This window comes from Mustela erminea, chromosome 18, assembly GCF_009829155.1.
Source record: "Mustela erminea isolate mMusErm1 chromosome 18, mMusErm1.Pri, whole genome shotgun sequence".
NCBI classification, from domain to species: Eukaryota; Metazoa; Chordata; class Mammalia; order Carnivora; family Mustelidae; genus Mustela; species Mustela erminea.
The window spans coordinates 49928677-49953002 of NC_045631.1; the positions used below are offsets into that span (position 1 = coordinate 49928677).

General features: G+C 57.3%; 2 protein-coding genes across 6 annotated transcripts in view; both read left to right on the forward strand.

Moving 5' to 3' along the window:
• The first annotated feature begins 346 nt into the window (after positions 1 to 346).
• LOC116577467 lies at positions 347 to 20432 on the forward strand. Its single transcript, XM_032320703.1, has 2 exons — positions 347 to 374; positions 15316 to 20432. Exon 2 carries the CDS (start codon positions 16656 to 16658, stop codon positions 17586 to 17588), a length of 933 nt encoding a protein of 310 aa, XP_032176594.1. The 5' UTR covers positions 347 to 374; positions 15316 to 16655; the 3' UTR covers positions 17589 to 20432.
• Positions 2331 to 24326, forward strand: part of AXIN2 (axin 2) — a 31157-nt gene continuing 9161 nt past the window's right edge. For 2 of the 5 annotated variants that reach the window (XM_032320697.1, XM_032320702.1), the window contains exons 1-4: positions 2664 to 3114; positions 5211 to 6136; positions 14041 to 14181; positions 22211 to 22313. In XM_032320697.1, the coding sequence (XP_032176588.1) occupies positions 5322 to 6136; positions 14041 to 14181; positions 22211 to 22313 (1059 nt within the window). In that variant the 5' untranslated portion in view covers positions 2664 to 3114; positions 5211 to 5321. Of the gene's footprint in view, positions 2449 to 2662; positions 3115 to 3577; positions 4011 to 5210; positions 6137 to 14040; positions 14182 to 22210; positions 22314 to 24326 lie in introns of those variants that run through there. The other 3 variants (XM_032320700.1, XM_032320701.1, XM_032320698.1) reach the window with 3 other exon arrangements.

Genomic DNA, 24326 nt, shown 5'->3' on the forward strand with positions numbered 1-24326 from the left:
ACCAAGCACGTGTTCTGGAAATCAGTCTCTTAGAGGGGTCATTAATGAGAAGATGCGAACCAAACCAGGCCTTGTGTCTGCGTCTCCATCTCCCTTCCCTTCTTCCCGCTGCTGCAGCCCTGGGATAATGAGGGAGCAGGAGGGTCTTTGGTTCAAGCCAAGCCTGTGATGATTAGGGCTGGCTGGGGGGGGGGGGGCAATGAAGGGTCAGTGGGGACAGCTGGGAGGGAAGGAAAACCACCCATGAAGACCAAGTTTCCACTTCCTTTTTTAAAGCCTCCTCTTTCTGATCATTGTTTATTTGATTTTGGATGTTTTGATTTTTCTATCTCCCCTCCCCCACATTGTGTGTGTGTGTGTGTGTGTGTGTGTGTGTGTGTGTACACACACACAGACATGGACGCTGCTGCTGTTTATATCGTAGACACTTCTGTGGCAATCTATTCCTCCTCAGTATACACTTCTGTTCCTGTAATAACACCCTCTGTGGCCTTTAAAGGAGGGGAGAGAGTGAGCATGTGCAGAAATACATCACAGGGACAGCTTGGCTCCTGGCTCTCGAGGGGTCCCAGAAGGGGGTGGGTGTGTCCTTGGCCATGGGTCCCACATACCAGCATTCCGGAAGGCCAGGCTCTTAGATGGAGCCGACCTGAAGTGGACTGGCTTCCAGTTTCCTCACACCCAGCAGTTGTCCCAAGGCAAAGATGAGTCACCCTGCCACACTCTTGCTCCGGCCCTCCCAATTTGCCCTGAGGTGGCCATATTTCATAGCCTGGACTGTGGGCTTGCAGCCAGCCTGGCTGCCTGGGGAGGTGAGCCCAGAGGGGCAGAACGTGGACACAGACAGGCAGGTATTGGGAAGTGAGATGCCACCCACCTCGCCACTCAGGAGCTCCAAAGTCTGAGCTGGAAGGTACTCACTCCCCTTGTCCCAGCCCCATAGACAAGGGATGTTGGAGCACAGTCCCTGCTGCCTGCCCTTTTCCAGCAGATTGTGGGTGTTGCATGAGCTTTCTCTTTTCGTATGGAATCCTAAATAGACGCATCTCTTGCGTGTTTCCAAGTTCTGAAGGCATCATGACAGGTTAGGGGCACCTCTGCATTGGAAAGCTTTTCATCCACTAAGTTCAACAAGCAAGTAAAAAAAGAAAAAGTGAGTAGAGCCAGATACCCCAAGCCTCACTCATCACCTTCAGTGCTGAGTTCCCCTTTTCTTTTATGGAAACGATCTGATTGACACGTTTACATTTCTCAGGAAGAGGAAAATTTAATAGCTTATCATATGAGGGATCAACCCTATATATAGCCAGAGATAGTCCAGGTCTGTGGCATATTTTCTTGTTACCTTATGTGAGAAGAAAAGGTTATGCCTCATAAACATTACTGGCGGCCTGTGGGGAGGTGACATTCAAAGGAGACAGTGGGTGAAGAGTTTTCAATCCATTAAAACTGCAGATCAAGGAGAAAAAAGACATTCCGTGTCTGTTTAATATGGAACATATGGGAGGCTGGGCGATGCCTGCCATAGCGTGTTGGGAATGCAGTTGTTACAGAAAGATGTTCTGTATGTGCACAAAAAGGGTTCTGGAGGCCAGGTTGGGAATTTGTAGTTAAATCTTCAGGGAACTGAGGCATGCTTCTTAACAAGGCATCAGAGCCCATCCGCAGCCCTCAGGCCTGTCCTGGCAGATTCACACCCCCCAACTTCACACATCCACAAAAGTGCGCGGTGGTTCTAACCCACACTTAGATACACGCGCACAGGGGCACACGCGAGCCTTCTGCGTGCAGGCCTGCGTTGGCCCTCTGACACTTGGCCAGTGAATCCCAGGGCTGGAACTCCCTTCGCAAGATCCTCTCAGCCCAAATTCCCAGGGAAACTTGAATAGAGGTGGAAGAGTGTTTGATGATAGAAAAAAAAAAAAAAATCTGCTTGCTTGCAGTTCTCGCCATGGCCAGAATGCTACAATAAACTGTTGCTTTCCAGCGCCCGGGAGGGCGAGGGCAGGCCGGGGGAGGAAGCCGGAGCAAAGAGGCCGCAGAACTTGAAAGACGGAGTTGGAACTCCGGCCGCGAGCGCGAGCGCCCCCCGGGGCGGCGGGGGCCGGGCAGGGGCGGAGGAGCACCCGGGAAGGGTTAACGCGGGAGGGGAGCGTGCGGCGGAGGCGGGCCTGGCCGGGCCGGGCCGGGCGGGCGCGGGGCGCTGTCCCTTTAAGGCGGGCGGCGCGGGCCGGCCGAGCGCGGCTGTGATTGGCGCGGCGGGATCACTGGCTCCCCGAGCCCGGCCCGGGGGAGTCGGCTGGAGCCGGCTGCGCTTTGATAAGGTCCTGGCAACTCAGTAACAACCCGAGAGCAGGGAAATAAAAATAACCCCGCGCTGCAATGGACTTCGGGGCCGCCCGGCGTCCGAGGCGCCCGTCTCCCCCGCCGAAAGCCTTGCTGTAAAAGGTGGGGGTGGAGGCGCGGCCCCAGCGGAGCCGCTTCAAAGAAAGCCCCCCTCGGACAGGGGGCGAGGTCGCGTCGAGCCGCGTCGCGGGCGCCGGGGGCAGGAGGGGGTCCGGCCGGGCCGAGCCCGGGCCCGGAGGGGCGGTGTGAGCCGGCCGGCCCCGGGGAGGGGCGGCAGGGGCACCGGGGGGGGGGGGCCGGCCCGGGGCGCGGCCGGCGCGTACCTCCCTTTCAGGACCGTGCGCTCGGCTCGCGCCTTTGAAGTGCACAGTTAAATCCACAGCGCAGTTTTTGTTGGAAGCGCCCGGAGGACATTTGGTGCGCGGAGTGACTGCTGGAAACAGGACCTGTGTTGAAAGCCGGGCCGGGCGGGGGCCGGAGGGGCCGGGGGCGGCCGCGGCGGGGGCGGAGGCCCACTCGGGTCTTTTGCATAAAAGGGGCGGCGGAGCGCGCCGCTTCACCCTCCCTCCCGGTGGAGCTCGCTCTAATCCCGGGATTGTTGTTTCCCCGCACCCCCTCCCCTGCCGCGCGACTCCCGATGTTCCCCGACGCCGGGACCGGCCCGGGGGGGCCCGGGGCTGCCGCCGCGAGCCGATCCGGGGGCCGGGGCCGGGGCCCTGCCCGGGGCGCCTGCGAGGTCTCGCCGCGGAGAGCGCCCGCGGATCAATGGTGAGTGCCGAGGCCGCGGCTGCCCGGCGGCCCGCGCGCTTTGATGTGCCGGCGGCCCTTTGAAGTTGGCAGGCCGGCTATTTCGGGGCGCTCTCCGGGCTGGCGCGGAGGGGAGCGGCGGGCCCGGCGCCCGGCGCTCCGGGGGGCTTGGCCGGGCCGCCCCGCGCGCTTTGCGCCCGGGGCCCCCTCCCCAGCGGGGTGGCGGGGGCCCCGGGCGGAGAGACTTCTGCAAGTGGCGGCTGCGGCGGGGGCGGGGAGGGGGCAGATTCCCCCTCCTCCCCACGCCCGGGGGTCGCGTCGCTGTCGTTGTTATGGATGTGAGTCGGGGTGTGAGTGTGCGCGGGAGTGCCTTTGGAAGGTGGGATGAAAGGGTGGCGGCGCCCCCCGCTTGCCCTCCCCCCGCCCCCTCCCACTCCCTCCCTCCGCCCCCTCCTCGCCTCCCGCCTCTCTGCCCCCCTCCCCTCCTCCCCTCCCGGCCGCTGGTCCGCGCTTAGGGGCCCCGAGCACTGGCCCAGGCTCAGTCTGCGCGCAGGAGCGGCCCGAGCCCGGGGCGCCCGCGTCCCCCGCGTCCCTCGCGTCCCTCGCGTCCCTCCTCCCAGCCCGGGCCCCGCGCCCCCGGCCACCCCGGCCCCTTGTGCGGAGAGGCAGAGACTCCGCGCGTCGCCATTTCTGGACTAGGCTGCTGCTTTCCGTGCCTCTTCGCGAGCGGCGGCGCCGGGGACCGACCCGCGCCCGGGCTCCGGGTGCCGCGAGCGCCTCCCGGGGCTCCGGCCCCGCGCTCGGCGGCCCGCTCGCCGGGGCTCTGGACGCGTTCGGTTGGATTTGGGCCGGGGGGGGCGGGCCGGTGGGGCTCGGCGGAGATGAGAGCCCGGCCTTGGGCCGCCTTCGTCTTCCAGGTAACGGGGCCGCCCCACCTTCCCTCTGCCGGGGCAGCGCGGCACTCCCGGAGGCCCCGCCACTCCGCCGGCCGAGCTGCCCAGCCCGGCCCCCCGCGAGGCCTCTCGTTCGGGGTCGCGCCCCATCCCCCCCGGCCCGCCCCTACCCTCCTTAGTTTGATCCTTCCCGTGCTGGGGAAAGCGGCGTGTTTATTGGTTAGATAAGACTTTTCTTTCGGAAAAAAGACAGGATTGAGGTCAGTAGAGTTTGGGATTCTTGGCACAGGCAGTGGTAGCGAGAGACGGTTTCTGATCCGGTTTTGTAGGGTTTGTGGCTCGGGGAGGTGAGCTGGGGGCGGGAGTGGGGGCGAAGGGGGGCGGCGGGTCCTGAGGCTTCTCTGCCTCTCTCGCAAAGTTTGAAGATCAAAGTCTTGTCTGAGTGAGTTGATTTCTGGTTTGGGGGAACGGGGAACCCAGAGGTGTAGACTGAGCCGGATTCTTGGCGGGAGGCGGGGGCGCCGCGCACATTTACATCTGGGTGGAGGGGGGCGTTTTCCAGCTGGGAGCCCATTCCGCCCCTCGCTGGGCGGGCTTCTTTCTCGGTCGCGGATCTTCTGAATTTTTAAGGAGTGGGAAGGGGGAGCGCCGAGGGAAGGGGTGGGTGGGGGGAATGGGAACCAGATGCCGGGGAAGGGCACGTTTGGAGCTCGAGTTATCTGTGCCGAGAGCCGAGTGGGGAAATTTACCGAAATTGGTTTCACCTGCACACAGCCCGGCGGCTCCGTGTGCGCGTCTTTGGAGTTGATGCTATCGGGGGAGGGGGGACGGGGGGACGGGGGGGAGCAGAGGGGAGGGGAAGAAAGCGCAGCGGAGCCCGTGCGGAGCTGAGGCTGCCCTGCGTGCATCCCGGCCCAGGGCCTTTTTGGAAGATTCAGTCTTACACCTTCCAGGCCCCTCCGCCCCCACCTCCCACCCTCCGCGCTCCCAGCGCACCTTCCCCGCCCCTCCCCCCCAATTGTGCAGGGAGCTCAGATTTCGCCTTTGAAAAAGCAGCGTCTGATACTTTAGATGAGCACCTCGCAGATAGCTGGGTTGCTTGATTTGAATTTGAGGAGTTGAAAAGCCTGTTTACTTTCTTGCTTTGATGTTGGGTAGATCTGGTTTTGATTAGATCAATACCCCTTTCTCTCTCCCTACCTCCCCCCTTCCTTTTCTTTCCAGAAAGGAGGCTCAGATGAGCCCCTGCTGACTTGAGAGAGAAAGAGAGACCACGCTGATTGCTGAGAAGAGCTGGGAGAAGAGGACAAACTCGGGAGGAAGTACTCCCTCACCATGAGCAGTGCTGTCCTGGTGACTCGCCTCCCAGACCCCAGCAGCAGCTTCCACGAGGATGCCCCCCGGCCCCCGGTCCCCGGGGAAGAAGGGGAGACCCCGCCGTGCCAGCCCGGGGTAGGAAAGGGCCAGGTCACCAAACCCATGCCTGTCTCCTCCAACGCCAGGCGCAACGAGGATGGGTTGGGGGAGCCCGAGGGACGGGCATCCCCGGATTCCCCTCTGACCAGGTGGACCAAGTCCTTGCACTCCTTGTTGGGCGATCAAGATGGTGCTTATCTCTTCCGCACTTTCCTGGAGAGGGACAAATGCGTGGATACCTTAGACTTCTGGTTTGCCTGCAACGGCTTCAGGCAGATGAACCTGAAGGATACCAAAACCTTACGAGTAGCCAAAGCGATCTACAAGAGGTACATTGAGAACAACAGCATCGTCTCCAAGCAGCTGAAACCGGCCACCAAAACCTACATAAGAGATGGCATCAAGAAGCAACAGATTGATTCCATCATGTTTGACCAGGCGCAGACCGAGATCCAGTCGGTGATGGAGGAAAATGCCTACCAGATGTTTTTGACTTCTGATATATACCTCGAATATGTGAGGAGTGGGGGAGAAAACACGGCTTATATGAGTAACGGGGGACTGGGGAGCCTCAAGGTCGTGTGTGGCTATCTCCCCACCTTGAACGAGGAAGAGGAGTGGGCCTGTGCTGACTTCAAGTGCAAACTGTCACCCACTGTGGTTGGCTTGTCCAGCAAAACCCTGAGGGCCACAGCGAACGTGAGGTCCGCCGAGGTTGTTGAGAATGGATACAGGTAGGACTTTGTCCGGGGAGTGGGGAGGGGTGTCTCTCCAGGGAGGGGGCCGTGGGGGGCTGGCGGCAGCGGGGGGAGTGGCAGGGGCTGGTGTGGGCTTTGCAGATGTTTTGAGTTACGTGGGATGGATGGTGGGATGGATAGGCCGCTGAGGCTGAAGAAGGTCTGTTGAGAGCTAGAACCGCTGGCCACGAACCCTTTGATCTTGGCTTGTCGTTGTTAAAAGTGGGGAGAAGTACCGCACACAGCTGAATCTCAGCCTGCAGTCTTCCAGGACCGACTTCAAACAGTGGCAAGCAGTATTCATTAATGCGGGTTACTTATTATCCTGGACCAGTCTTAGAAGGCTGAGAGAGAGAGATGGGGGGAGAGAGAGAGCGAGAGCAAGAGTGAGAGCGAGAGAGAGAGAGAGAGAGAAGACAGCAGCTTTTGATGCCTCTGAGTCACTGAGTACACTAAGCGCCGGTTTTGGAAGGGGTCACTCACCACTCATCAGTAGTGAGAGGAATGGATGTGGCCAGGGAGGCAGCTGGGTTGTGGAGGCCCAGGGAGCAGCTTGCGCACCCACTGGACGTGGGGGTAAGTGGGGTCTTTCGAACTCTCCGTGCAGACGATAGTCAGCAGTTGGCTTCACAACTGAGGCTGTGGTTCTCTTTGTACATTGGGTATCCACCCGGCAAGAAACCCTCCTAACTAGGGAAGGTCCAATGACTTTCCCGAATAAAGGACTCTTGGCTTTAGAGCGCGCTGGTAGGTGAATCTAGATTTTAAATGCTGGCGGCCTGAGGCTCAGACCTCCGTGGACGGTTGTGTTGCTTAGTGCTGGCGGACAAGAGTCCTGGATGGAGAGGACAGGGCCCTGGGGTACTTTCCCTTTTTGAGGCTTCAAAGATCAGCAGGCCTTTACAGAATGGCCAAGTCTTAAGATTCTTGACCTTTGACAGCAAGTTCAGACCTCCTGTTAGAAAGGAGTTTTTCCGTGTCTCTCCCTCCCTCCCCCTCCAGATACCCCAAATGAGCCTCTCGCTTCTAGATCCGCTGCTTGAGGCATGGCAGCAGAGCATTTGATCCCTCTCTGCCTCCGGTATTCTTCATGTGTTTGGGACCGGGGATGCAGTCTGGTGGCTGCAGTCTGGTGGCTGCCTCTGTGGAGTCTGCCCTATTCCTGGCGGGTCCCTCCTCCGGGGTCCCACAGGAGCACCAGGGGCAGGGGAGCCGAGTCTGAGCCTAGAAGCAGTGATTTAGGGGTGGCCCAGAGAGCTCCCCCCGCCCAATGGGGAGTGACGAGCTCGTTCTCCAGCCACCAGAGGGCGCTCCTACAGTCTCGCGCTGGGGTTCACCCACATTCAGACATCTGGTCTACACCCAGGTGGAACTCTATTGGCTTTTGAAAGGAAGTGGAAGATCACGTGGAAAGGAGTTGTTTCAACATCTTTAAGCTTCTGGTGTCAGGTGGTTTTGCAGAAGATCCTGGGTCCGGCCTCTGGCCAGGCAGTCACCAGGCACCTGCAGCTACGGCCATTAGGGGAACGTTCTGGTAAATGGGTGCTGGTCTCACTGCTGCTGTAGGGGCTTTCCAACCGTGGAGCTTCTGTGTCTCCCAGTGTCAGGACCCCGAGTGGCCCATTTGGGAACAGTGGCCCTTTTGTCAGCAGCACCGTGCGTGGTTTGCGTGTGGTTTGGGATGTCACCGAAGAGAAAGTGCTCCCAGGCAGGACCCTGCTGCGACCCCTCCTCTTTGTGGGTGGGCAGTAGAGAGCCAGCCTGGGTGGGCCCCTCCCCCTTCCAGAGGCCTCCCCTGGGATCAGACCAGGATTAAACTTTCCCCGAGATGACTCTGGTGAACTTTTTGAGATTCTCGGGGCAGGCGTCCGAGATCCTTGGTGGTTCCAAGGTGTGGACTGTGGGCCTTGTTGATCCGTAGATGACACCTTCTCACCCACCCCTGCGGTCATCACACTCTTATTTGTGGGCGCCTTTGCGCCCTGTTGGATTAAAATGCAGTGTTTTTTTCTGTACCACACGGAGCCCGCCACGTCTTGACTGGGCATCCTCACAGACAACCTAGGACCTGTCCGGTTTCACTGGAACCTTCAGGAGCTTCAGGTGGACACAGGGTATATTGGGAGGTGTCCCACATTTTTCCAGGGCCTGGCTTCCAGCCCTGTCCACTCATCACTCCGTGGTTGAAGGCTTCCTAGCCCCACACCTCCTTCTCTATGATGACGGGGCACCCTCCCTCCTGCTTCTGTCAGGCTCGCTCTTAGGATCCAAACACGGGACGAGACAGCCCTGGTTATGGAGGGAAGAGTTCTGAACTCTCGCAAAGCCGTAGAATTCGTATCATTTAAGTGTGATAAGGAGTGGGTGCGGGGAAAGGGGTGGCCCGGTTCGGATGCCTCTTGGCTTCCCGCCGGCGCTCCCTGGAAGCCCACCTTCCTGGGCCTCCGCTTCTCTGCGAGCTGAACTTCAGCCTGGGTCTCCTCAGCCAGCTCCCGGGATGTGGGGCCGACCCCCCCGCCCCCCCGAGTCCCGCCAAGGGGTCCGCTGTCCGCAGCCGCCAGGAGCCGCCTTGGCCGCTGGGGGCCGGGAGCGCCAGCCCAGTTTCCAGGCCCGGTGTGTACCTTGGGCGCTCAGGGGAGGCCGCCTTTTTAATGATTTGTTTGTGTCCTCCCTGGTTTGGTGTCAGGTTGGATATAAATAGTTGGAACCGAAGAGCGAGCATTCTCCTCGGAGGGGAGGACTCTGGTTTGGGAGCGCTGGAGTGGGCTGCCTGGGCTTCTGACCGGCTCCGCAAATAACTCGGAGCCGGAGGGACCCGGTGGTAGGAGCACGTGCCAGAGCCCGGCACGCAGACGCGGGGTGTCGCGCGGGGTGTGTGTGGAGGGGTGGTGGGATGAGGAGCTCGGCCTGGCGTGTATTTTGGGAAGGAGACCGTGCTGGGCTCCCAGAGTGCTCCCTTGTGTCCTCCCCTGTCTGCTCCGGGCCCTGGTGCCCTCCTGTGCCAGGCGGGTCTCCTGAGCCTGCCGTCGGACCTCGCCTCTGGCCTCCCTTCCGATGAGTCGGGCCTAGCAGATGGCCCTCTGCTGGCTCCAAGTGCTTCCTGTTCTCTGAAAGAGCTCGCTCAGGAGGCGGGTTTTTGTGCGAAGCCACTGGAATCAAGCTCGGCCCCTGTTATCAAAGAAGATGATGCCACAGGATAGATAGGCCGGCAGCAGTGGCCCCCAGTGAGAGGCTGGGCTCTCTGAGGGAGGCAGTTTGCCAAAACCCACTTGGGAGAGCTGGCCTGTTTCTAGTGGCTCAGCCGCCCAAGGCCAACTGAGTGTCAGGCCCCTTACTGAATGCGCCCCCGCCCCCGCCGCCATCTTGCCTTAGAAGATGCTTCTTGAAGAGGTGGTTGCCTTTGGGGCAGTGACTTAGGAGTACATTGTCAGAGGGCTTTTGGCAAGCCGGAAACGTGGAAATACTTGTTAAGTTGTACTGTTTTGAGAGAGGAGGCCCCAAACGTCAGGTCTCTGGTGCTCTCTGGGTGGCTTGGCCCTGGCATGTGGGGGAGGGGGCCGGGGCCACAGCCCAGGCATCAAGATAAGAGATAAGAACTAGCTGGGGAAGAAAAAAAAGGAAGAGCCAGGAAACAATTTCCCTTCCCTGAAGGTCCCAGGAACCCCTGCTGCCTGACAGCCCAAAGCCCTTTGCCCATGGGCGTTGTAAACCAACAGGTCCGCCCCCTGCGGAATCGGTACTGTAGGCCTCTGCTCTTTGTAGGAATTTAAAATCTTTACAGCAGGGGTGCCTGGGTGGCTCAGTGGGTTAAGCCTCTGCCTTCAGCTCGGGTCCTGGTCTCAGGGTCCTGGGATCGAGCCCCACATCGGGCTCTCTGCTCAACAGGGAGCCTGTTTCCTCCTCTCTCTCTGTCTGCCTCTCAGCCTACTTGTGATTTTTTCTGTGTCAAATAAATAAATAAAATATTAAAAAAAAAATCCTTGCAGCAACCATGGGAGCATAACAGTCCTGAAGAAATAAAGCATCTGGGTACAATTACTGTAGCATGGTCAAGTTTCTTCCCATTTGGTTTCTCTCTCTCTTTTTTTTTTTTTTTTAAAGATACATGAAAAGGGGCTCTAATCCATTTTCTCAAAACCGTGTGGCGATTCTGACAATGTTCTGGGTTCTTAAAAATTGAGTTTCTATCTCCACGACCCTGCCTCCTTCCTCTGCTCTGCCCGCCCTCCTCTGTTACAATTGTAGGAAAACCCAAATACTTTCTTGCAGTCAAGCGAGCTAATAAGGGCAATATATTCCGTTTTTAAGGATGGTCACGAAGGCAGCCCTCTATTCGGGAAGCGGAGGAGGACGAGTTTATTTTGGGACCCATGTGTTTTGTGATCCACTCCAATGAGTGCAAAGCTGTGAACACACACGGATTTGAGTTCTGTGTCTTTCTGGCTGGGGACGGAGAAGGGATTTGTTCAGAGTCGTTTGCTTCCCAAAGAGGTTGACTTCAGGACGTTGTCTGAGGGAATGCCACAGAGACAGCAGCCAGTGTCTGAAGGCTCTTCAAGGCCCCCTGGGCTCTTTTGATCTCGTACTAATGCCTCTTAGACCAATACACTTTACAGCCACCCATCAGATGGCCCCATGTCTGTTAAGGAACTTGAGCAAAGCCTAGAGCTCCTGCCTCGCCCCACCAGCAGGGGGAGCCGCTGGCACCGGGGACCGACCTGAGCCTTGCCCTCATGGAGCTTCCGGTCTGGCTTCCGGCCCGTCAGGCATCGGAGGCCTAGACACCAGTGCCGCGTGACCATACGTCCTGATAAGTACTGCAGAGGAAGGAGGAGCCAAACCCCCGACAGCTCTGTTTTCCTCAGCATTTGGTTTTTTGGAGGATTACCAACATCTCCCCAAATTACAGTGCCCTCGAGTCTCGGGATTGTAGGAATTTCCTGCCGACGGGCATGTTGGAGGCGGGTGTTTTTTAGGTGGAGAGCCCATGTCCATGGAGCTGGTGACTTGACCGTGGCCACCTGCTGGCCCGGAGCTAAGCCAGCACCAGCGCTCGGCCTCCCCCTACGCCTGGTCCCTGTCGGGAAGGGCTTGGAGCACTTTCCTACCCCTGGGCTTCTGAAAGCTAGAAGGGGACCCAGGAGAACTTTCCTCGTCAGAGCACCCCAGAGAGCAGGGAGCTTTGGGCTTTTTTAAAAGACTTGGGTGACTCCATAATCCTGTCCCCTCCATGGTCCGTTCGGACTGGTAGGAAGTGCTTTCTTCTTTCTGACTTAAAAGCCCATTTCCTCTCTCCTCTTGACCTGCCTTTATTTTGTTTATTTACTTAATTTTTTTAATAAATTTTTTTTTAAGATTTTATTTATTTATTTGACAGACAGAGATCACAAGCAGGCAGAGAGGCAGGCGGGGGGCGGGGGGAGCAGTCTCCCCGCTGAGCAGAGAGCCCAATGCGGGACTTGATCCCAGGACCCTGGGATCACGACCTGAGCCAAAGGCAGAGGCTTTAACCCACTGAGCCACCCAGGCGCCCCGCTTATCCTGCCTTTAGAGGCAGCTCCAGACACGGCCGTCCTCTCCTTCCTTCTGACTTCCTTTATAGGAGCCATTTCTACTCCGTCATCTCTCCTCCTGTCTCCTCTCAAAAAAAGTTCACTGTCCTTCCTCTGCTCCGACCACTCCTCTCTCTCCTGCCTTGCTGTCTGGAGATCCCATATCGAGGGCATGGGACCAGGGCCAAGGCACGGATGGGCCTTACTGTCCTTGGGTAATCATCACAACATATTCTGGGAAGTGGGGAGACTTCTTGCTCTCTACACTGAGGATGGGGCCAGTGTCTCAAGGACACTTTAAGGTCACTTGGTCCAAGGTATTCAGCGGGTTCAAGTGGGACCTTCCTCATTTGCACTTGCTGGTTGATCTGTACCAGCATCTGGCTGTATGTTCCAGTCTGGCTCAGGAGAACGGAATCATGGTCCCTGCTGACGTTGAGCTCCTAGTGGAGCCTAGATCTGGGCTCCCTGTGGCCACGTCTCCAGCCAGGTGGCCTCTGGCAAGGCCTTTGGCCTCCACCTGGGGCTCTGCGCCTCCTGCCACGGTTGTGAGGCTGCAGGGTGACTGTGGAGTAGAACACCTGCTGTGTGCGGGGGTGCACCCGCGCCCAGAACGGAGATCCTGCCTCTCCCGAGTGCCCTGTCTATGGCGACGCTTGACTGTTACTCACTGATCTCTAGCGAGGAGATTGGCTTCATTCTGGCTCTAAACGTTCCTGCTCTGGATATAACATTTCTCTTTTGAGTGCTCACTCTGGCTGGAGTGCAAGCTTTCCTGTCCCAGCTGTCCCCACGGAGGCCCTCACCCCACACTGTGGCTGCGACCCCTGCCCACAGCCGACCCTCCTTGGGTCCGGTCTGCTGGCACGGCCCGGGTCCCATGTGCTGCTGGAACTTCTTGGACCCCTGAGGCTGGTCTCTGTCAGGAGGCAGAAGGAGTTTGGGTGAGGGCCAAAGAAATCTGCGTCTTGCCAGCGACTCCCGGCTCTGCCCTGGGTGGCTGCTGTCCTTGCGGGGCCAGCCCGAGGGGCTGTGATGTGTGTGAACGTGTGCCACTCTCCATGACCTGCACCTCCCCAAGGGTGCCCCTCTGTTACAGAGGCCAGCCCACTGGTACCTAGAGACCAGAGACCCAGACTGGGTCAGGCCAGACCTGACCGTGCTGCACACGGAGGAGATGATAGGCGCTGGACGATGGCATGTCGAGGCTGCTTTGACCTTTCGTGAGTCCCTTTCATCTGCCGCCCCCACGGCCATCTTTAGAAACCTGTGCAGTGGTCTGAGGGAATGGGTTCGTTCTTCTGGGCCTTCCCCTCTCCCCGAGTTGATTTCTTTGCTGTTGGCTTAGACTCGGTGGGCCCAGTGGAGTATGCCAGGGTCTTTGTCAAGGGGGCCATTTGTGACTTCGGGCTTGACAGGCCACTTGCTGGAGCCTGTGACAACAGTGGCCCTAACTCCTCCTCCCTCCTCCCCGCCCACTTAATGTCCTTCTCGCGTGACACAGGACGAGTGCACCCTAGCAGGGGACAGGCACACTGGTGGTCCTGGGAGGCAGTCAGGAGGGCAGAATGGACAGGCAGAGGCCACTGAATCAAAGGGCAGGAGACCCCAGAGGAGGGGCCTGGACCTTCCTCTGAAACAGCTGTGCTGCTCGTTCGAATCCTGCCCGTCTTGATCGTAGCCCAGTTGCCTGGGAAAGGCAGGCCTGGTGGGGGGAGTGGGGCAGGGCCCAGCGGAGGCCCAGCTCCAGGTGGGGTGCAAGTTCTGAACCTTGTCTGGAGCTTTTCTGTCCCATCTGTCCAGTGTCCCAGACCCAGGGTGGAAGTGAGAAGGTAATGCCAGGCCTTGGGTTGCGTGAATCTTGGAACTATGCTAACAGACCCCGGATGGGGAGTTTGGGTGCCTAAGACCCCTGAGGGCCCTAAAACCTTATTCTAGGGCAGGCTTGGTCGTGGTGGTGGGGAGAAGGCCCTTCACCTCTACGCGCTTGCTCTCCTCTGTGGTTTGACAGCCTCCCCTCCTAGAGATGCGTGCTGTGCCTTCCTCTGTCTGAGTGTGCGCTTAGCCCTTTGTAGAATCCCCTGGGCTGCTTATGGCTTCCTCTGTCCCCTGGCAGCCCTGCCCTTGGCAGCAGGGGAACCCAGCCTGCTTTCTTCCTGGGGTGAACCGGTGGCTCAGCTGCCCTCCCTTAAGTAGCCCCAGACTTCTGCCCAGGTGAGCGGCTGGGCCTGGGCCGCAGGTTGGCCCTGGCACGTGGCAGGATCGTGCCCTCGCTTGTCCCCGAGTTGCCTGGTCGCCTGGGTGTCTGGTGCGAAGCCGTGATGTGCCACTCTTGTGCTTCTCCCCCAGGTCCTTCAAGAGGAGCGATCCCGTTAATCCGTACCATGTAGGCTCTGGCTATGTCTTTGCGCCGGCTACCAGCGCCAACGATAGTGAGATATCGAGCGACGCACTGACGGATGACTCCATGTCCATGACGGACAGCAGCGTGTAAGTATCCCGGTAGCCCTGTCGTGTCCACGGCGGGCAGGGTGACCTGCCAGGCCAGCTGGCTGTAGTCTCCAGCCCCTCGAGGCTGGCCTTGCAAAGGCCATCTGGGCGTGTGCGGACATTTGCTTGGGGGTGGGGGTGGGGGAGTGTGCTGGGGCTGTGGCACACGGGTGGGGTGTGGGGGGTGATGAGGTCATCCAGGCGGTGGCGAGCTTAGGGCCTTGGAAGGAAAGTTGGCCGGTGGAAACCTAAAGTAAGGTAGAAGGTTGAGATGACCATCCGTGGAGTTACGAGTTCAGAAAGCCGTCTTCTGGTTGTCCGTTGCCTTTCTTCCGTGGCGCACGTGCACGGCTGGTCTTGAAGCCCAAGGTGTCCAGTCTGCAGAACTAGGAGGTGGGAGACGGGGTGGCGTAGGGACGATTCGTGTGTACGTGTGTTGGTTGTTTCCGAAGGACAAGGCGTTGATGGTGAGGGTCAGAAAGCCAGAGCTCTCTGAAGGCCCCCGGTGCGTGAGGTTCCCTCATGGACGTGTTCTGGTGGACATCAGCTCACTACGTGCTGGCGGAGGGCCTGCTCTGTGTCCGCTTCTGCCGCCGAGTAGGGCTTCTCTCCAAAGTTGTCTGACCTGGGATCTCTGGAAGTCGAACGCAACTGGCATACTAAGGGTTTTCTCCTTTCTTTAAAAAAAAAAAAAAATTTTTTTTTATTGTTGAAGTATGGTTGACACCACGTTGTAGTAGTTCCAGATACACAACATCGTGATCCCATCATTCTGTTCATGGCTCAGTGTTCACGACAAATGTAGTCTCCACCTGCCACCAGCCCGCGTTGCTCCAGTGCTGTCGACGGAAGTCCCCATGCCGTACTCCTCTCCGTGACTGACTTACCGTGTAACTGGGGGTCTGTACCTCTTGACGCTCTTTGCCTATTTCGCCCATCCCCCCACACCCCTAGAGTTTGTTCCTTTGCTTTCCAAAAACAATCCAAGTCATCAGCCTGCAAGGTCTGAGGAGGTCAGCAGGTGGGGTCTGTCAGGTGGGGTCACGGCTTGCATTGAAAGTCAGCGGAAGTCATGCAGTGGTGTTCACTGTGTGGAACAGCCATTCTTTCTGTCTCATCACTGTGTGTGTGTAGAGTGGGGTACCCCATCTCTTGTCATCCTTTGGAATTCTGATTCAGGAGAGCCAAGGGAAGTGAAGCCTGGGGTTGGGCAAAAGTCCCCCAAGAGCCCACCCAGCGTCCAGTTGAGAACCGCCATTCCAGAAAGGGTCTTTGAAGACGTTCCACAGGTGTGTTTGCAGTGGGAATCTCCTTTGCCAAGGGGACAGTTTGGAAAGGCAAACCCACTGAGCCATGTATCATGGCATATGTAGAATTTGTTCCTTTTAGCAGCCTCACTGGACCATCTCTTCTTCTAGTTTGTTGGAAATGATCTGGTTTCCGTTGGCCAGGGTCCTGTGTTTCGGCCTGTGGCATGGGGCCGCTTGGAAGGGAAGTCGATATGGTTGGCTTGGGATTCCACGGTTGGTCTTCCCAGTGGCTTTCCTTGTGTTATCTCAGATCCCCTGTCAGTCAAGGGAGGGAGAGCCACAAGGTGACAGGTTCCATTTTACTCCAAGAAGAGCATTTTGGCGTTAAAGAGAACAGAATAAGGGTACACCTCTTTCATCCAACGTGGAGAAATGAAGGGTTCTGTGGAAGTTAGTTTCCTGTCCAAACTTGAGAAAAGTTACCCTTTGATGGTCACAGTCCTTAAAACAATAACTTCTTTCCTATGTTAATTGAAAAGGATGAGGCATTATTTATTGTTTGATTTCAATCATTAATATCTGATCTGTTTTCATGCTATATTGTAGTGTTCCCTCCCAGCGCACAAGGCCACGGAAGGCTGTCTGCCCCTGCATAGGCATACGGGCAGCACCCCCACTTTTGGAAAAATGGTTTTCCGTTTTTCTCTCGGTCATTCTGCCTACCGCCATATTTTGCCATATTCTGTCTGTGTGCTTGCTTCTAGAAACACTACTCCTTTAGCTTTCATTTGTGGATTCTTGGGGCAGGGATGGTCTTAGCGTCTTGAGTGAAAGAGTTAGTTGGGTTGGAATGAGGGTGCTAAGACTATAAGGCTTCTGTTTGGTTTTCTTAGAAGCTGTTCTTGGCTGGCTTTCTGGCCCTGTCAGCCCCCACCGTGCAGGCACTGTTCTGGGTTCATGATGCGCTAACTTGGGTGTAGTCCCCATGCCTGTCTGAGCCCCACAAGAGGTCAGGAGGCAGGTGGTCACTTGTGACTCTCACAGCTGGGACAGTCGGGCCTTTTGCTAGTGCAGCAGGGCCCATGCCTTTTGCCTGTCACTTCCCTCGCCGCAAACACGACCATTTCCAACACAGGGTGTTGGGAGGACCCATTGGGAATGAGACCTTTAAGCCACTTTGAGTTCCTTTTATTTGTTAGGGATCCACACTGCTTTCTTTTTTGAATGGTTACAGGGAGGGATAGGAGGGAACAAGTTCTAACTTCTCCCTGGCACTGGCCCCACCCCTCCCCCACCCCCCTTCATCAGCCCCTTCCCGGAAGAACTTTCTCAGTTTGTCATTTTAGAGATGACTTGAAAGTTCTCGCCCTTTACATGTCAGCGGAGACACCTGTGGACATGAAGCCCCGGCTAGCCCCTGACCGGGATCTGGGAGGGAACCTTGGCTGGTCGGCTGTTCTAGGTCACTGGGATAGGGCGTGGGCTAGGGCCAGGAAAGGGCAAGCCCCTCGAAGCATCACTTTCTCTTTGGGGCATGCTAGGTACCCCTGGGTCCCGAGTGGTAGGACATCAGGGCCAAAGGCAAGTGCCTGGAAGGCTTGGGGCCCCAGGACCTCAGTATTGGGGCTGACCTTCTTGACATCAGTGTTACGCACCTCGAGGCCTTCTCCCAGCCAGATGGGCAGGTCATCCCTGAGCCACCAGCGCAGCTCTACCCGTTGGGCAGGGTCATGCCAACTTGGGGCAAATACCTCATCAGTGTGGGGTCCTCCTCTCTCTCTGGAGCTGTTTGTCCAGGGCCACTTATCTCATGCAGACCACAGCGGTGGCAAAGAGTTCTCTGGAATAAGAACCCGTCCTCTGGATGGTGGGTGGGGGTGGGGTTCCTCTGGGTCTCGGGCTGCCAGGCGCTGGGCGTCCCTGGGCCGTCCTGCTCCTGAAGGCTTGGCGCGCATGGAGAGTGCGGGCTGTGCGAGCCACTTTCTGGCCGGCTGGCCCAGGGTGGGTGTGATCTGCCCGGTGGCGGGCGGGTCACCCGGGATTCCCAGGGCTGGGATTAGACCCCTCTTCAGAGCGCTGCCAATTGTGGGCCTCGCACAGATGAGAGCAGGGAGCAGGCGAGAAATAAAGTGTGTGGGGGATGAAAAGCTGCACTGAACCGCTTTCAGCCCATTGTTCTTCTGGGGAGGCTTAGCGGGGATAAGAGGGTAGCAGGCCCCTTTGAAATTTCCTTGAACAAGTGAATAGGAACGCCCCATAAAGCATGAAGAGAGCCCTGGCTGTTTCTCCCTGTCACAATGGGCGGCTCGGGCTGCCAGGGGCTGGGGAGTGGGGCTGGCCGCCCTGCTGGGGGGTGGGGAGGGGACCCGGCCGGGGAGGGGGAGAGGGGGTCACAGGCGGCCTTCAATAGACTCCAGAAGGTTGGAGTTCATTAGACACAAGCCCGGGAAGCAATTGTCTCATTTGCGACAGGACCAATTAAGTCCCGGGGGCCTTTGCCAGAGGGCCCGAGTGGAAGCTGGGCAGGGCTGGCCTGCCCTCGGTTGTTCCAGGGAGCCCTGGGCTGGGGGCCCTGGAGGTACAGAGCTGCCGGGGGCTCCAGAGAAATCCCTGCCTCCCCCCCCCCCCCCAAAGCCCACTGCTGACTTCTGTTTTCCTGCTAACGAAAAAGCCTGTTAAAGATGGCTGGGGGTTTGGGCCTTCCTGGTAGGCCTCGGAGAAGGTGGTGTTATGAGCCTGTTACTCTGAAACCACCGTTCTCAGAAGAAATCGCTTTCTGGTTTTTTTGGTGTGTGTGCGGGGGCAGTTAGCTGCCAGTCTCCCCGAAGTCCTAAAGCCCCGTCCCTTGGGGTTCCAGGCACAGAGGCCCGGGGGCCCATCCCGGAGCGCACCGGGCCTGGGAGGATGCCACCGGGGCCAGGCGCCGCCCAAGTGGGGCTCCTGTATCCAGGGCGCAGCCAGGAAGCGTGGAAGCGACGCCTGCGACACGGGCCATCTCTGGGGTGTCTTTGTCTTTGTGCAGAGCTGCTCTTGGAGTTAGGATTGGCCCGGCGTGGAGGCTGCTTCCGCTCCGGGTGTCACAGGACCAGCGCGAGAGCCCGGCGTGGCGGTTCCTGCCGAAGGGTGGAACGGGTTCTTTTCTTTATTGACTTGTATTTCCTTATATCTTATTCATGGGTTTACTCTGGGCACCAGGAAAGGCCCCCGAGTGAAGTTCAGATCTGATCTGATCTTACAAAACCAGGCTTTTGATGTCGGCTGCGATCAGAGGCTGCCTTCTGAGTGGTTGCCAGATGGGAGCGGGAGTGGACACGTGTGTGAGCGGGTCGCTTACCGCGAAGCCTCGGGAGGACGGTGCTCCGGTTAGGCTGGGCGCAGCGGAGTCCGCAGGCCAAGCTGATGGGCTTGGCTTACGTGGCAGCGGAGTGGAGTCCACGCTTCAAGACCAGTGCTCCCCAGAAATGGCTGGGCCCAGCAGTGGGCTCGTTAGCTAAAATGCTTATAATTAGCGGAGGATGGTGTAGGGACCAGAACTCCGGCACTTGGCAGCTCACCGTGCTGAGGGTCCAGGAGACGATGGATCGTGAAGGTCTAGAGCCTGAGTCCGAGGCCGAGCGGCCCTCTTCTGGAGTTCATGGCTGTTGGGAAGAAGATTCTTGGCTGGTTCGGGGATAAAGCCCCGGTCCTTGAAGGCACCTGTTCATAAGCCTCCCCGAGCCTCTCTAAGTCGCGCTCTCTCTTCTCAGCCTCGGTCACAGGTTTCCTGTCCTGAGTTTTGCTCCTTCAGCTGCCCTGGGGGCGGTGCTGAAATCATTTGCTCTTTTGCCTTCAGTTGGCCAGGCACCTGCTCCTCCCCGCCTCCCCCTTTCTATATGTACTTACCCCAGTTCTCTTCTTTCTTCTGCTTTGTACGGAAAAAGCAAGAGGTATCAAAAGCCTTACCTTGGATCCATCTGGGTGGAAAGGGGAAGAGCAGAGGCTCTAGGGGACACTTGAGGACAGTCTTGGGGGGAGACGAGTGGGGACCTCCTCTCAGGCTCTTGAAGTCTTCCCCATGTCATAGGGAAGTCTGTGGGGTGCTTGACTCCTGTCCCCACCACAAAACTGTCAGGAAGAGGCTTGGAGCAGAGGCCAGCCACCCTTTGGAAGCCTGTAGAGGTGTTGCTGGTCAGGAGAGAGTCATGGGCGATATTTGTGGGACAGCCCTGGCTTAATAGAAGTGGTTTAGATCCGTGGGAGACCCAACCTGGAGGACCCCCATGGTCACCCTTACCCCTCAAGGAACATTAGGCAGGAGACAAGGGGATCCTCACTGTGCCTTGGAAACTACCTGGCATGCCCCATAGCCAGGGAGTACCAAGTGGTGGGGTACTGTGTTCCAGAATGTTCCCCAAGTTTTCCGTTCACTCCTTTAGAGTGTCATGTGACTTCGCGGGGCTTAGGAAACGAACCATCAGGAAGCTTGGCTCCTCCAGGTGAGGTGGGGTGGGAGGGTAGGTGGCTGAGTTAAGGACCCTGTTCGGGAGTCTGGCTGTGGCTCAGATTTGGGATTCTGGGACTCATTGCTACTGACTGACACCACAAGAGCTACAGAGGGTCTCTGACCGTCTGTAAAACTGGGTGAATTCGGGATGAAGTTGGAGTATACGTACCTCACGGCAGGCCGCCTCACGTAGGACTCAGCCTCTTGGGTGGCATCTGGTTCCTGGTCAAGCCAGGCATGCTCGTGGTGCCCAGTTTTCTCCTGTCTTGTAGGTGATCCCAAAGTGAAAACATTGAGGTTTGGTAAATATATACCCGGGGGTTCAGTAAGTTTCAGAACTTAGACCCTTTTATCCCACCTGGCCTTCGAGGGCCTGGTCAAGTGCGTGGGGGGCTGTCTTGGACACGGAGTCTGCGCTAGTCGCCTGGTGCGCTGTCTCTGGCCCTCTTGCCCTTTCTCTGGGACAGGACTCATTCCTGCTTTTTTAATATATTTTTTAAAAGATTTGTAGAGAGAGGCAGCGCGCACAAGTGGGGGAGGGGGAGGGATGGAGGGAGAGAATCTGAAGCAGACTCCTGCTGGGCAAGCTGCCCCATGCGGAGCTGGGTCCCCAAACCCCCCGAGATCAGGACCTGAGCCGAAATCAAGACTCAGGCGCTCAACCGACTGAGCCCCCCAGGTGCCCCCCTGCTTTAGATAACTGACACCTTTTCTCCCACTATACCTTCAGTAAAACGATCCTTTCTGTGCTAATTCCTAGCCAAGCTTGGGTAACTGACCTCAGGGATGTATGGACCGGTCATGATCCGTGTCATCCCCTGTGATCTGGCTTAGGTCAACAGACTTCTGGAAAAGGCAGCTGCTTGGAATTCTAGGGCATTACAGATGAGGAGCTGGAGGTCAACCGGTTCCCCCCGGCTGCTCCTGGGTATTTTTAGGCATTGCTGATTTTCACTCCCGGCCGGTGAGCCAGAGATGTTTTTCTTCTTTCCACCCAGTGATGAACAAAATGCCAGGAAAAGGGAAATAACCAAATACCTAATTTCAGTATTTACAGCCTCCAAGCATGATTCACTATGAGAATGTTGGAATGAGGCTTTGTCGATAGTGGCCACTGGAAGGGCCGACAGTGGGGGAAAGGGTCACACCTTGACCATGGATTGCTTTCAAGCATGAAATTTGAAAAAAAAAAAAAAATCATAGCCTCTCCAGGTCATGTGTTAGTGAAGACGGGCTGGGGCGGAGGCTTTTCTTTACTTTTCTTACCTCTTCCACTTGGGTTTTTTGGGGGGGGGGGAATATAATGATGAGAGACATAGGGGCTCCTCCTGCCTGCAGGCCTTTACTCAGAGGCCACCTTCACAGTGAGGACTTGGTTGGCAACCCCCTCCCCAGCCCCCCGCATATAACTGGAACTCCCTCACTGCCCCTCCCCCATCCTTTCTTTCTGTTCTCTCCCTGTATGTTGGCCCAGTTCTTAACACTTTCTAACATGCTGTAGATTTTGCTTTGATATTTTCCACCTCCTGCGTACCACCTGTTAGAATGTAAGCTCTGTGAGAGCAGTCGTCTGCATCTTCATCCCCTTCTGTCCCCGCTGGGTCGCCCGGCGCCTGGAGTAAGGTCTCACGTAGTAGGTGCTCACATACTTGAAATTGCCCGGGGTGCCACATAGTAGGTGCTTTTTCTTTATGCCCACATTGGTCACATGTCCGTGGGAATTCCTTCGTTTGGAGGGGGGCAGTTAGCAGGGTTTGGAGCTGAGGGATGGGAGGATCCCAGAGATACTCTTGTGGGTGATTTATGAAAGGAAGACATTTAACTGTCGGAGAAGGACGCACCGCTTCACTAGGGCCTGGCTCAGCTTTCTGCAGGCCTGGTCCCTCTTCCTGCAGTGTTTTGCCCTGGTGTGCTCCAAAGGGGCCTGAGTTTCTCCCACGTGTACTGCCTGTGAGATGAAATGGAGAGCCGTCACTCTGGGCTGGCTGGAGGGTAACCACTTCCCAGGCAGAGCTTGTAGGAGGAGCTCACCGAGCTCTTTCCAAGTTGTTGGTCCCGAATCTGAGAGGGAGCCAAGTTGCCAGAGGTGGCTGATGGGCAGGGGGCTTGGCAGCTGGAGCTGGGATTGGTCTTTCCCCTTGGGGGTAGTAGCCGTGGGGCCCAGGACGGAGGCACAAGTGTGTGGAGGCGTGCAAGGGCCCTCTCCACCCCTGGGTCTCGGGAGGGCTTGGGACTTAGCCCACGTGCTGAGAGCATCCTTGTGAGCCTGTGGGTTCTGTCTTTTCCCTTCCCTTAGAGATGGAATCCCTCCTTACCGTGTGGGGAGTAAGAAACAGCTCCAGAGAGAAATGCATCGCAGTGTGAAGGCCAATGGCCAAGTGTCTCTACCTCATTTCCCGGTGAGTACTGTCTGGAAGGGGAAGGCAGGTGTTCTTGGTCATGTTGAGTCTTGCAGAAGAGGGATGGGAGGTGGAGGGGGGCAGGTGTAGGGTCAGAGGAGCAGCAGTGCCTGGGGTCTGCTAGGGGAAAGGGAAGGAAAGGGGGAACCAGGCAAGAGGTGGTGTTACCTGGTTCCTCGGGCTGTGATGCTGAGCAGAGGGAAGCTTGAGACGACCTCCTTGAAATCCTTGAACTCCTCCCTGAACCTCCTTGAACATTTTCTCAATTCAACAAAGAAGATTCTTTCCAAAGAAGAAACCACAGCAGTTCTCTCGCAGAAACCAAGCAATGGTGGGAGTTAAGGCATGCTTCCTTCCGTGGGTTCCCACTAGAATGGAGGCCCCCCGAGGGCAGGGAGTTTTGTCTGTTCCACGAAATGCCCTGTACACAGTAACTGTGGCTGGTGCATAACAGGTGCTTACTAAAACGTGCTGATTGATGCGTGCATGAGGAGACGGCAGGCATCTCTGCCTCCCACAGAAGGAAAAGTGCATCCCTGGGTTGTGTCTCCTGTTGAATTCCAAAGCCCTGGCAAGCAGCTGTCCTGTCTTGTCTGTTCCCAACCCCACAACTTGGCTTAGTACCTCCTGTTGGATCTGCACCTCATAAATGCTGAATGAATGAAGCCTTTGGAAGTTAGGATCTCGTGAGCAGCTTCTCCCTGTGATTGACAGGAGAGGCCAGCATGGCGTAAAGATCCTTTCCTTGTATCTCCTCTTCCGTTTCCAAGGCCCGGAGGGCGGCCAGCATGTGGCCCCCCTAAACCCAGCAGAGGCCCCTCGTCTGTGTTTTAGGAGCTTTGCTTTTTGCAACACGCTGAGATCCAAGGCTGCAAGAGTACTGTCCTTAGGGAGGGAAGGGGAGTGCCGAGCTCTGAGCGGCACCTCCGTTCGCGAGTCTTTCCTGCCCGCCTCTGAGAATGCCATTGGCTCATCAGTGATGTTGCGTTCAGGAAATGAACACGTCCAGTTGCTGATTCGACATTGCGGGGTGTGCGTGGGTTACTGTCGCTTAGAGCAGCTCCTCTCTGAAAGCCCCTGACCATCCAGAGGGGACTTGGTCCAAAAATTTAGCATATTAACAACGCTTTCCTGGGGCCCTTCGGCACCCCCCCCCAATAATGTTACCCCACAAACACAGTGGTATTGGGGACACAGGTTCTTTTCTGGGCAGTCTTCGGGGGTGCAGAGGAGTATGTGTGGGAATAAAAAATTCTACCGCCCACACTTGCACGTTAGGTGATTTTGTCCTGGGGTGTGCAGATCGACTTTCTCCATAATAAGGCAGAGCTTTGATCTGGGCCGAACGGAGCCAGCCTGCCTGAGAACGGCCTGTTCCTGGGGGACCTTTCTCCCTGTCCCACCCCCAGACATGGTTCCCTGGCTCTGTGGGTGCCCGTCACCGGGGTGAGCCCTGCTCAGCTGCAGGGGGATCACAGACTTTCGAAGGTCAGCTTTCTGCCCCCCCCCCCATCCTGAAGGAAAGGGCAGAGCAAGAGGGCCATTGAGGAAGGAGCAGGCCGACCGCCGAGGGGCAGCGGTGGCGGGAGGACCGGAGGACATAGAACCGGGCAGTGGGAGTCCTCTGTTTGCTGCTTTTGGCAGGCACCCTAGGTGCCTTTTTATATTCTGTACTTGATTTGGAGATGTTCCCTTTCCCCTTGATAGATCAGCTTCAGGCAGCCCAGCGCAGCGGTGCTCTGCTAGCCGGCAGCATCTTTCTTCATTTTCTGTACAAAGAGCCGGGGAGGAGGGGCGCGGAGAGCCGGGGAGATCTAGGACAGTGTTGAGACAACACCACCTCAGAGGTGCGCAGTGTGCGGCCACGAAATAAATTACCACTTCTTCTGATCCGGCTGTGTGACTCCCTTTTTTTCCTGCCCACCCACCCCCCATGGCCCCCACCTCCCTTCCAATCTTTTTTTTTTTTTTTAATTTTTTTTTGTAATTTCCAGTTCCCTTTCTGTTTAGACT